General features: G+C 52.0%; 1 protein-coding gene and 1 non-coding gene across 2 annotated transcripts in view; both read right to left on the minus strand.

Moving 5' to 3' along the window:
• The window catches only part of FLOT1 (flotillin 1), a 179,790-nt gene that overhangs the window by 90,000 nt on the left and 76,253 nt on the right, over nt 1-13,537 (minus strand). The window contains exon 3 of the mRNA XM_069635191.1: nt 13,336-13,411. Coding sequence (XP_069491292.1) covers nt 13,336-13,411 — 76 coding nt within the window. The remainder of the gene's footprint in view (nt 1-13,335; nt 13,412-13,537) is intronic.
• LOC138522181 (5.8S ribosomal RNA) lies at nt 96-246 on the minus strand. Its single transcript, XR_011283281.1, has one exon. It is a non-coding gene; the product is annotated as a 5.8S ribosomal RNA (ribosomal RNA).

Genomic DNA, 13,537 nt, shown 5'->3' on the forward strand with positions numbered 1-13,537 from the left:
CGGGGCCTGACCTTAGGGGGACAAAGGGAACGGGGTCCCTGCGACAGCCCCAGCCGCGCCCCGGGGAGGGAACCCCAGGGCGATTGACTTTCAAGCGACCCTCAGACAGGCGTAGCCCCGGGAGGAACCCCGGGCCGCAAGGTGCGTTTGAAGTGTCGATGATCAATGTGTCCTGTAATTCACACTAATTCTCGCAGCTATCCGCGTTCATCGACGCGCGAACCGAGTGATCCACCGCCAAGAGTCACAGGCAACTTTTTTTTTGTTCCAGACGTCGGCCTGAACCTGCCGGTGCAGGAGAGGCTGGGGGGGTGGGGGCGAAGACACCGCCCATCCTGCCTGCTGCAGACGAGACACAGCCCGGCGCCCCATCTAGCTGCCCCCACTTTGGAGTCCAGGTGCTCAGCCCGGGAAGCCTGCACCACCCAGTCCGACTCCCGCTCGGCCTACCCCCAGGCCCGACCCCTTCCGCCGCTCCCCTTGCGGGGAGTCGGATGGAGAGGCGGGCCAGAGTCAGCACGGGCAGGGGTCGGGTGGGACCGCTAGAGTCTTCAAACCGCAGCCTGTCCGCACGGGGCCGAGCTCCAGGTACCTGGTCGAGAGGGAAGGTCGCCCGCTGCGCCAACGGCTCTGGTCATCGCTCACCCACGCGGACATGAGAGGCCAGAACCTCGACGCCCGCCCGTCGAGTGCGCCCGGCTGCGCCATGGCTCAGGGCTCTCCCGGCGTGCCGGGACCCTGTCCACCCTGGGGAGGCATCCCTCGAGAACGGCCGGGCTCCCTCGGCTCCCGGCTGCTCCCACTCGGGGGCTTCCCTGCCGACAGGGGTGTGCCCGCTCCGACGCCCGGCCCGCTGGCGGGTTTGGAGGGGCGCGCCCCCGCCCGGCATGGCAACTCAGGGGCCGGCACAGTGAGGAGAGAGGACGGGGGGGGGCCCACTCAGGGCAGGCCACCCTGCCTCTCTCCGGTCGGCTGGGGACGTCCCCTGGCGGGTTAACCCAACCCCGCCGGGGCATCCCCATCCGTCTGCTGGGTCACGGACCCCCCTCCGGCGGAAGGGAATCCCACCAACCCGAGTTGTGGGTCGTGCGCGTCTGGGACGCAACCGAGGTCGGGGCTGCGGCTCTCCCTCTGGCTGCTCCGCCGTTAATGATCCTTCCGCAGGTTCACCTACGGAAACCTTGTTACGACTTTTACTTCCTCTAGATAGTCAAGTTTGTTCGTCTTCTCGGCGCTCTGCCAGGGCCGTTGCCGACCCCGGCAGGGCCGATCCGAGGACCTCACTAAACCATCCAATCGGTAGTAGAGACGGGCGGTATGTACAAAGGGCAGGGACTTAATCAACGCAAGTTTATGACCCGCACTTACTGGGAATTCCTCTTTCATGGGAAATAATTGCAATCCCCAATCCCTATCACAAACGGGGTTCAGCGGGTTACCCGAACCTGTCGGCAAAGGGTAGACACACGCTGATCCGTTCAGTGTAGCGCGCGTGCAGTCCCAGACATCTAAGGGCATCACAGACCTGTTATTTCTCGATCTTGTGTGGCTAAACGCCACTTGTCCCTCTAAGAAGTTGAACGCCGACTGCTGGGGGTCGCGTAACTAGTTAGCATGGAGGAGTCTCGTTCGTTATTGGAATTAACCAGACAAAATCGCTCCACCAACTAAGAACGGCCATGCACCACCACCCACAGAATTGAGAAAGGGCTATCAATCTGTCAATAATTTCCGTGCCCGGGCTGGGTGAGAGGTTTCCCGTCTTGAGTCAAATTAAGCTGCAGGCTCCACTCCTGGTGGTGCCCTTCTGTCAATTCCTTTAAGTAGGGCGCTTGATCCGTGACCAGCAATCCCACTGGATCACCAGGGATACGTTTGTGAGGGGGGGGGCTGCTTACAGTAAGCAGCCCTCTCCCCCCCCGGCTCCCAAAGCATGGGGACAGATATCTAATAAACCCTGGGGGCAGATGGCTTATCATCTGCCCCCAGGGAAGGGGGCAAAAAAAATAAAAAAATAATGACTTGTGGGTGGGAGTGGGGGGAAGGGGCACTAGCCACCAGGGATTTATTTTACAGAAAAGGGGGGTGGGCCTCTCCCCCTCACCCCAAGGGGAAATGGGGGCACCCCTTGGAGCCCTCCCTTGGGGCAGATATCTGCTCCTAGGAAGGGGCATCTGCCCCCAGGGAGGGCTGAATGAGATGCCCCCCCTGCATTTGGTGTGGGGGTAGATGGTCACCCCCCATTACATTAGAAAATTACATGGCGGTTTAGGGTGCCCCTCAGCCCACCCTAAAGTGTAGGGTACCATTTTCCATTTTTTTCTTTGTTTACAAAACTTGCCTTAGCGCAGAGGGTCACATTGGTGTGGACGGGGCAGTAAGGTTTGGGCACCCCGAGGCCAGATTGGCACATCAATGTGCCTCTCTGCACCAAGGGGAGTTGGGTTACCAAATGAAAAGAGTGAAAATGGTGGAACGCTTTTTAGGGGGTGCGGTGGTGCACCCCAAAGGGTCTGGGAATTTTCTAATGGGATGGGGCGTTGATCCCCCCCCCTCCCACCCGCAATGGAGTGGGTGCCATGTCATGCAGCCCTCCCTGGGACCAGATATCTGCTCCTAGGAAGGGACGCCTGACCCCAGGGAGAGCCCCCGCCCTTATCTGCCCCCGGGGAGGGCTACATTTTGCTAGTGTGACAGTAGGTAACACATGTTTTTTGTTTTGTTTACAGCTTTTTCTACCCGAGCAGCTGCAACGTTATGTGAGTACTGTTTTTATTATTCTATGGCTAGGGCCCACTGTCAGTGGAGTGGGTGAGACTGGGGCTGGATTGTTGGTGGTGTGGGTAGTAATGGCCCATCTGGGCAGATCACCTCCAACTGTCCTGGAGTTGCGGCAGGCCTGCATTACAGCTTTTCCCTTCTGGGAGGTATTGGCACACTGCCGAGACTCCTTGGTGGGGAGAAGCTGTAACGCAGGGCAGCCAGGGCTCCAGCTAAGTCACAGTAATATCCCTGGCCTTGGGCACCCTTCTCCCATGTGGGTCTTTGCTGGGGGTTCTGGGTAATAAATTCTGGGCCGATTTGCGTAAGTCAGACCTCTGCGGATTCCCATGGGTGTCCTCTTTTGGGAAATGCATGGGGTTCCCCGTTTTCTTTGCTGGCTTCCGACACCCTAGGCCCAAATCTGTAGGTTGCCCACATGAACAAAATGGGCTGTGGCGAAAGGCTTATGGTTACCAGCGGGTTACCCTTTTCCTTTTGCGCCCCCGGTAGGTGCACCCACACATGTGAGGTACCGTTTTCGTCGGAACACCTGTGGGAACGCGAGAAGGTATGACATCTGTTGTTGGCGACATGTTTCGGTGAGTGGTCACAGGGAAATGTCTCTGAAATTGGCTGGAAATGAAGACAATTCTCAGACATTTCGTTCTGGCAACCCACCGAAACACACCGCCAACAACACATGGCCTACCTTCCCGTGTCCCCACACGTGTCCCGATGAAAATGGTACCTCATGTGTGGGTGCACCTACCGAGGGCGCAAAAGGAAAAGGGTAACCCACTGGTGACCCCAAGCCTTTAGCCACTGCCCATTTTGTTCATGTGGGAAACCTACAGATTTGGGTCTAGGGTGTCGAAGCCAGCAAGGAAAATAGGGAACCCCATGCATTTCCCAAAAGAGGGCACCCGTGGGAATCCACAGAGGTCTGGCATGCGATAATCGGCCCAGAATCCATGTTAGGGAGAATTCTCTTTTAAGGCTAATTTCCTAACCTAGTGAGTCCCCCAGCAGCTTTGCTGGATTTTTGGGGTTTTGTTTTTTTCTCCTGCTAAGAGTGAGACTCTTTTCCTCCCACTCTTAGGCATGATTTGAGATGTTTTTTGACTGTGAATGTGTTTTATGGGCTATGGGGTCTTTTACTCCATAGGGCATCATCTCTTTTTGTATGCGTGTTACACAGCACCCTCAGTGCAGTAACACAGGGGTGTCACCATGACCCCCGAACAGACTCCATACCCTGGGACTGACTACTGTCCTCCAGGGCATGTAAAGTCACTATTGGCTTTATTAGTCCAAATTTGTGAACAGAACCAGTACAAACCATCATATTGTGGAAGTACTGGAAGGGGTTAATTAGACTGCCCCGGGCCTGTTTTCAAGGGGGCAGCGTGCAGTCCCCCCTTGTCGAGTTTCTGGCTGGTGGCAGTGGCTATCAATCAAAATATTCCACCGGAATATTTCCTATTGGATTTTCCCATTCATTTTAAACACACCACTTTTTGGTGCAATGTTAAAGATACCGCCGGTTTATTTATTTATTAAATCACCGGTTGGGTCTTTTCGCCAGAACTCGGTTTTAAAATGGCGTTTGTGTTTGTCTCTGAAACTCTAACCCAAGTCGAGCCCTTTGTTCCGCTATTTTGGCAGGCTTCTCCAAAGAAGCCCTCCAAATGATGCCATTCTGTCTGGGGTCCACAGGATGTGCGGGAGGGGGAATAGGCACACTGGACTGCGTTGCCTCGGCAACTCAAGTCGCATTCTATTCTGATTGGCCCAGTGGTGAGCCGCCCGACTCACCACTTTGCATGTTTGAGTGACAGTTAGGCTGTTGAATGGGGGTTTTTCTGCATAAAAGCATGGCTTTGGGGACCGGAACTTCAGAAGTCGCCACAGGACCTAAAGAATTCGAAGAGGGGAGAAGCTGAGCCATCTGCAACGACGACACCACCGTGGAGCCCTGCTGCAACGACCTCACCACTTTCCCGACGACAAGAGAAGATCTTCTGCTGGACGAGTCTTCTTCCTCTGAGCTGGTGGGACCAACCAGGTAACCCTTTTTGCCTTCCAAAGACGTCCTTTGGTCGAATCGCCCATGCCAAGCACCCTGGCGGCCGGATAGCCAAACTTCACCACTTTGACCGTGAATAAAAGGAACGCACCTTTTAACTGAGAACTCTGCGGCTGGTTTCATCCCTGTGCAGTGCAACGACTCCACGTTTCCTCCTCGACGAGATCCTCTCTTCCCCGGGTCGAAACCATGAACTGCAACCATTGCCAGGAACAACTGCCACCGCTGGAGCTTCCTCTCTATTTAAGGTACTGTGTTCCACCTGGCCTCCCTTTCAACAGATTGCTAAAGGTGACCCTTAAATCCTTGGCTTTCCAACTGGGTTGGCTCCAGACCTTCTAAGTTTATCTTTCTACATCGTCCCAACCTCTTTTGAACATTCTGCAAAGACTTTTAGTGCTTATTTTACTGTGTGATCTTAGGCACATTTCCCCTTGCTCCATTTAAAGTGGGCCTGGTCTATGAACTTTGGCTCTACAGTAGACTCTGCCTTCACTAACTTGCTGTGGTCTTATAAAAGTGTTGGTAACTGTTTTATTTCTATGCCCTGCCTTTTTCTCTCCCTTTAACCCAATTACTGGCGTGCCATCTAAGTTACGCGCTCACCTCTGTTTTGCAAATAAGTGGTGTTCTAACTTAGACTTGTTTAATAATTATTAAGGGAGGTGTGTATACTTTGTTGATTGTGTTTTGAACTTGCTTTGCTATATAGTGCTAGTGTATTTCTTAAGGTGTGTGTTAAATAATTATATACTTTTGATACCAAAGCTCTGGTCAGTGTTTGCTTGCTCTACTGTGTTTTTAGCCCTATTGTGCATGCTCGGTATACTGCCCTAATCATCTTGAGAGAAGTCTGACTGCTCAGCCACAGCTACATGGTAAATCTGGGTGATACAGACTGCTACCAATTGGGTTTACTGCTTACTCCTGTAGTCTTAATCTTCTTGCAGTGGTCCCCAAGGGAACTGCACAGGATTCTGCCCAACAATCTACTACCCAGAACCCCCGGCAATGTCCAAATTTGGGGGTAAAAAACACAATTTCCAGACATTTCACTCTGCTCAACCACCGAAACACGCTGCCAAGAACAGATGTCATACCTTCCCGCCTTCCCACAGGTGTCCCAACGAAAACGGTACCTCACATGTGTGGGTTCACCAATCTAGCCGCAAAGGGAAAAGGCGAACCCACTGATAACCACAAAAGGGTTTGGGGAGATAACCTACAGATTTGGGCATAGGGTGTCCAAGCCAGCAAGGAAAACAGGGAACCCCATGCATTTCTGAAAATAGGGCACCAGTAGGAATCCACAGAGGTTCAACTTGTGCGAAGGGACCAGAATGTTTTACCCAGAACCCCGGACAAAGTGAAAAATGTGGGGTTTTTCCCACATTTCAGACTTTGCAGGGGTGTCTGGGTAATAAATTCTAGGGCGATTTGGGCCTATCATACCTCTGCGGATTCCCACGGGTGTCCTCTTTTCAGAAATGCATGGGGTTCCCTGTTTTCCTCGGTGGCTTGGACACCCGAGGCCCATATCTGTACGTTGTGCCGGTCGGCAGAATGGCTGAGATTCCCCTCTGCAAACAGACTGGGGATTGCTTGCGTTTTAGGCTTTCCCCTTGGCGCCCAGGTAGGTGCACCCACACATGTGAGGTACCGTTTTCATCGGGACACCTGTGGGAACGCAGGACGGTAGGCCATGTGTTTGTGTGGTTTTCATAACGTTTTGACCCATTTGCTGTTGCCCTTTGTGTCACAACCCTTTCATTTCCCAAATGTGACCTACATTTAGTCGCTGCTTTAGCCACCATACACTCTTGTAACCTGCACAAGTCACCTACCCTTGAAAAGGTCTGCCCGTGCTCTTTCAAAAAATGTATGCTTGCCGTTCCTCACCACATTGGTTTTCCCGATTTACACATGCTAAGTGCGTCTGGTCAGGCCGTGAGCGTAAAACTCCTGTGTACCATGGCTCAGTGTTTGGCTTGTGGTATTGCTTGTTTTGTAAAACACTACAAAAAATGTGTGCTCTCCTAACTGTAAGAGACGGGGGAATGTAGCGGAGCATTGCTTTTCACAAAATTCACAGCCTTTGCCGTGCTACGCCAACCATGTCCAACACATACCTTTTTTTCAGTAATTTTCCCACTTTTCCCCATTCTATGGCATTTTCCCCTACCTAGTTGTTGCCTGACCTACACAAATCACCCCTTACTAAACTTGGAATTTTGTCTACTTTTCAGAAATATATGCCTTTATGTCCGCCAATTAGGCTTTCCTACCCTTTTCTTCCATTCCGTCCATTCATGTCCAATTGGCAAAAATGGCCAAAATCGCCTACCTCTCACAAAACAGTTGATCACCACATCAAAATATTTTTTTTTCGTTTCCACACAACCTGTTCCTGAAAGTCAGGAAATTGGGGAATTCAGCCCAGCAAACCATTCGTTCCTAGCTCTTACAAGGAAAAAACCACAGGCTTCTTTGTACATCATTTTATTGGCATTTTTTGAAAACACCCAAAATGTTACCCCCTTTTGCTTATTTTCTCTCACCCCCTACAGCAACCTAGGATTCCTGGGTGGGGTTACGACCGCCTACATGGGGGAAAAAAGGAGCCAAATTTGGCCGAGATATCTAATGTAACAAAAAAGTTACAAGGGATTGAATGGCCACATACCGAAATCACCAAAAAAGGCCTTGGCACTGGGGGGAAAAACCCATGGCAGTTAAAGGGTTAACCGGTGCTGGGCTAAAGGGCTGCCAGCAGCTCTGCATCGGAAGTCTCGCATAATCAGCCATTCCCAGACAATACTGGGGCCCTCGGATTGCAGGGTGGAACTCAACTGGGGTTACTGAGGCTCTTGGGTCTCCCTTCTCCACTGCAACTTGGGGCCAGACGTGCTTCCCACTCCAGAAAAACTCACAGGTGGTTTAGCAACGCAGCCCACGAGGCCTGCGGGAAAATGCATATAAATTATAGCGCCAACTGAACCGTCATTTTCTGCTAAAAAAACACAGAAGGATGAAATGCGGAGTCACCCTAGTCTGCCATTAAACTGCATGCCACATGTTGGGGACGCCCCCCTCCTGCAGCCAACATGTTCTCCGCCAGTAAAACCTCCCAATTTAAAATAAGGCACATAACGGTTAAACTTGGCACCGTTACAGGAAGCGCTAAGCCCTTTTAGGGCACCCAACAGTGGTCACCATTCACATCAAGCACCGCACTAGGCGCTACAAACCTCGGCTACTTAAGTGGCGGTCCCTGCTTGAGCAGGCGGTGGCCTCTTCCCTTGCACCACCTGCCAATGCCAGCCTGGCCGCGGTCCCATGGGGGTATGCAACCTGTTCTGTGGGTACATCACAAGAAAACCTTATAATAGTGTGTATATAATCAAGTTTCCAATATCCCTCGCTAAGGCGCTGTTAGTTATTGCCCTCTGTAAAAGGAAGCGCTTCTGCCCTTTCCCGGGGATTACTAGGGCAGGGCGCGGCCTGCATGTGCAATAGCAACTCCTCGAAGCCAATCGCAATGCTCAGGATGCGGTCACTAATCCCGATAATGGACCGAACATCCGCCTCTCGGGGAGGGCCACTTTCTCTTGGGAACATAAAGGCACGTGCAGAAAGCAGCCGCCTCGCTGATTGGAAGGCGGTCAATAGCACGTGGAATTCCAGGCATTCCGATTGGCTTAGAACAGCCCCAGCTGCTAATCAGTGTGTGACGTGCCCACATGCCCGCATGAGGGGGGGGGGAGGGGATTCTGTGCAGGGAAAGCCCCCCGCTTTGCGCGGCAGTCTGTCTGCCTCCCGGCTCTGAGAGGGAGCAACCCCCGGGACACGCCTAGGCGCGCGGACACTACTACAGGGGTCATGTGGTGCAGTAGGAGAGTAATTATATATATATATATATATATATATATATATATATATATATATATATATATATATATATATATATATATATATATATATATATATATATCGCAACATAGAAGCGGAGGGGGTGGCGAGAAGTAGTGACCCTCTTCCATGAAAGCTCTCTTGCGCGTGTCCTTCTCCCACCCACGAACTGTCCCAACCCCCTTCCTGATCAGATTCCCCAGAGTGCCCGGAGACCATGAGAAGCATGTCCCAAAAACACAGCAGGGACTAGGGACCCTGGCACAGAGAATAGCAGGGACTAGGGACCCTGCCACAGAGAATAGCAGGGAATAGGGACCCTGGCACAGAGAATAGCAGGGAATAGGGACCCTGGCACAGAGAATAGCAGGGACTAGGGACCCTGGCACAGAGAATAGCAGGGAATAGGGACCCTGGCACAGAGAATAGCAGGGACTAGGGACCCTGGCACAGAGAATAGCAGGGAATAGGGACCCTGGCACAGAGAATAGCAGGGACTAGGGGCCCTGGCACAGAGAATAGCAGGGACTAGGGGCCCTGGCACAGAGAATAGCAGGGAATAGGGACCCTGGCACAGAGAATAGCAGGGAATAGGGACCCTGGCACAGAGAATAGCAGGGACTAGGGACCCTGGCACAGAGAATAGCAGGGACTAGGGGCCCTGGCACAGAGAATAGCAGGGAATAGGGGCCCTGGCACAGAGAATAGCAGGGAATAGGGACCCTGGCACAGAAAATAGCAGGGACTAGGGACCCTGGCACAGAGAATAGCAGGGACTAGGGGCCCTGGCACAGAGAATAGCAGGGAATAGGGGCCCTTGCACGAAGGACAGCAGGGAATAGGGGCCCTTGCACGAAGGACAGCAGGGAATAGGGGCCCTTGCACGAAGGAGAGCAGGGAATAGGGACCCTTGCACGAAGGACAGCAGGGAATAGGGGCCCTTGCACGAAGGACAGCAGGGAATAGGGACCCTTGCACGAAGGACAGCAGGGAATAGGGACCCTTGCACAGAGAATAGCAGGGAATAGGGACCCTGGCACAGAGAATAGCAGGGAATAGGGACCCTGGCACGAACACCAGCAGGGAATAGGGGCCCTTGTACAAAGGACAGCAGGGAATAGGGGTTCTTGCACAAAGGACAGCAGGGAATAGGGACCCTTGCACAAAGGAGAGCAGGGAATAGGGACCCTTGTACGAAGGACAGCAGGGAATAGGGGCCCTTGCACAAAGGACAGCAGGGAATAGGGACCCTTGCACGAAGGACAGCAGGGAATAGGGGCCCTTGCACGAAGGACAGCAGGGAATAGGGGCCCTTGCACGAAGGACAGCAGGGAATAGGGGCCCTTGCACGAAGGACAGCAGGGAATAGGGGCCTTTGCACGAAGGACAGCAGGGAATAGGGGCCCTTGCACGAAGGACAGCAGGGAATAGGGGCCCTTGCACGAAGGAGAGCAGGGAATAGGGACCCTTGCACGAAGGACAGCAGGGTATAGGGACCCTTGCACAAAGGAGAGCAGGGAATAGGGACGCTTGCGCAAAGGACAGCAGGGAATAGGGACCCTTGCACAAAGGGCAGCAGGGAATAGGGACCCTTGCACAAAGGAGAGCAGGGAATAGGGACCCTTGCACAAAGGAGAGCAGGGAATAGGGACCCTTGCACAAAGGACAGCAGGGAATAGGGACCCTTGCACAAAGGACAGCAGGGAATAGGGGCCCTTGCACGAAGGACAGCAGGGAATAGGGGCCCTTGCACGAAGGACAGCAGGGAATAGGGGCCCTTGCACGAAGGACAGCAGGGAATAGGGGCCCTTGCACGAAGGACAGCAGGGAATAGGGATTCTTGCACGAAGGACAGCAGGGAATAGGGGCCCGTGCACGAAGGACAGCAGGGAATAGGGATTCTTGCACGAAGGAGAGCAGGGAATAGGGACCCTTGCACAAAGGAGAGCAGGGAATAGGGACCTTTGCACAAAGGAGAGCAGGGAATAGAGACCCTTGCACAAAGGAGAGCAGGGAATAGGGACCCTTGCACAAAGGAGAGCAGGGAATTGGGACCCTGGCACAGAGAATAGCAGGGAATAGGGACCCTGGCACAGAGAATAGCAGGGAATAGGGACCCTGGCACAGAGAATAGCAGGGAATAGGGACCCTGGCACAGAGAATAGCAGGGAATAGGGACCCTGGCACGAACACCAGCAGGGAATAGGGACCCTTGCACAAAGGAGAGCAGGGAATAGGGACCCTTGCACAAAGGAGAGCAGGGAATAGGGACCCTTGCACAAAGGAGAGCAGGGAATAGGGACCCTTGCACAAAGGAGAGCAGGGAATAGGGACCCTTGCACAAAGGAGAGCAGGGAATAGGGACCCTTGCACAAAGGAGAGCAGGGAATAGGGGCCCTTGCACAAAGGAGAGCAGGGAATAGGGACCCTTGCGTAAACGATACAAGGGAATAAGGAGACGTGTATGAACGATCGCAGGAATAGTGACCATTGCGTGAACGATAGCAGGGAATAGGGACCCTTGCATGAGTGATAGAAGGGAATAGGGTCCCCTGCGTGCACGTTTGCAGGAATAGGGTCCCCTGCATGAAGGATAGCAGGGAACAATAACTCTTGCACGCGTGATAGCAATAATGGGGACCCTTGCACAAGTGATAGCAATAATAGGGACCCTTACATGCATAAACGATAGCACGGGAATAGTGACACCATTCCCCCACCCACAAAAAGGAAACTTTTTTTTAAAACAATCACATAAGACGCCTTGTCCAGCTTTATGCAAACCCGCAGATGTCACTTCACAAATCACAGGGGGTTATTATGAGTAGGTTCAGCTCACTCCTGCAAAAATGGGTAGGTTTTCTCACAAGGGTAAGTTACGCACAGTTGCATCTCTTACCCATGCGTTGGGCATGAACCATAAAGGGGGGCCACTGTCCTAGGCTAGCAAACGTGGGCAGGTCCAGCGGGAAGGGTGTGTCGAGGCGCGTCTGAACGCGGAAGAGGTGCTCACCCAGAAATGTCAATTTTTAGTGTATTCTGCAAAACCCTGAAAATGATTGGCGAACACACTCAAGATACACCGGAATGTTTTTGAAGTGTTGGATTTGATGCGTGAAAGCTAACGCAAGTGTAGCACACGTAGTGGTCGAAGTTTACGAAAAGAAGAAGTGGAACTATGTTCCCTGCTGTCCTGCCCCCCAGCCCCCACAAGCCCCATCACCATGCCCCCTCCCACACACAATACAAATCCCCAAACACATGCGCCTGCTGTTTAAGGGAACGTAAAGTGCAGGTTTCAACTTCTTCCAGTTTCTTTTCAAAATAAAAGTGACGAAACAGTAAAACTTAATTAAAAAAGGGTAGAGGAGCAGCGCTCCTACCCACTTCGACCACTGGGTACATGTAGGTGTCCGATTGGTCTGGTACAAAACAATTTCGAAAAGAAAAATAGTTTTACTAATTCTTTTCCATTTTTTCTTATACGCCATCCAGAGCAATCGAACTGCGAGTAAAAAGGCTTATTTTGTGAATTGGGTGTAAAGTACACACATTCTGACACTGTACTCGTATCCCCTTTTTAGGTCTAAGTTATGGCGAGACGTACAGGCAACTTGCATCACAAACGTTTTTTGGGTGTGAATTGGTCCCTCAGGATTTAGACTTCAGACACATTTACCTTGACTGCTTGGGAATTCCGGTCCCAAAAGTCATATTTAAATGAAAACCAAATTTCACCATATGTGAGACAACAACAAAAAAACAAGCACATTTTTCTACAATGTTTGGTTAATAGGGGCGGGGGTGGAGGGGTAAGAAATAAGAATTGTTCCACTGGGTAACAGTATTTCTTTTTTTTTTTTAAGAATGTATTGGGAGTACAAAACACCCTATCATATTTTATCAAGATATTTTAAGCATACATAATAAAGTTGCAAGCAGGGCCTGTGGTCAAATGGAAAAAAGCGGGAAACACCCCGGGTTGATACATTTGATAAATGGCGCACTGCATTCTGGGTAGTAACAGTCATAAGTACCATCAGTTGCCAAATGTTCAGAGACTGGATTGCGGGTGTTCGAGGCACTATATAAAACACTAGAAATGTTGTTGATAACATTGGATATTTGGACTGTTTCAATAGGAGTGGGGTATTTTCAGTACAAGTCTTGCTTGGGCAGGCTGTAGACCGGGAGTACAACTTGCTGTACAATGGAAGAAGGCTTGCTAGGGGGTCGGCCCCTACGCGGTATGGATAAATGGGGGCTCATCTGGGATTGCTGTTGTGGGAAATTACTGAAACGCTCTGTACCCTCCCTCCCTAACACACACACACACACACACACATACAAAACACCAATAAGCGTTCACACAGAACAACTCACTCCGACATAAAAAGAACAGCACAAACATAGCCTGCGCTCCAGAAGCAGTCCCCCTGCGCAGGACTGCAAACTGAAGGCAAGGCCCATGCTGGCAGTTTCAGAGCCGCCCTTAAGAAAGGTCTGCTGGCTCTACGACCACTGTGGTGGTGGTGTCTGGCGCATTAGAACAAGCTCATTAGCACGGCATAACATACCTCTGGATCTGCTGCACGCACGGGAGTACGAACACGCTGCCGCCAGCAATCATCACTGGGGGGCTCCGGCAGAGGCCTGCAACGAAACAGCAGCAGCGTCAAACTCCAAAGCTGGGAACCATCCCATGAGAAACATACAGTTCCGAGCAACCGCCGTGCAATACGCCGTGTACCTGCTGCGAGCCAAGGTGAAGGGAATGAA

The sequence above is a fragment of the Ambystoma mexicanum genome, chromosome 13 (assembly GCF_040938575.1).
Source record: "Ambystoma mexicanum isolate Mex_15411 chromosome 13, UKY_AmexF1_1, whole genome shotgun sequence".
Taxonomy (NCBI): domain Eukaryota; kingdom Metazoa; phylum Chordata; class Amphibia; order Caudata; family Ambystomatidae; genus Ambystoma; species Ambystoma mexicanum.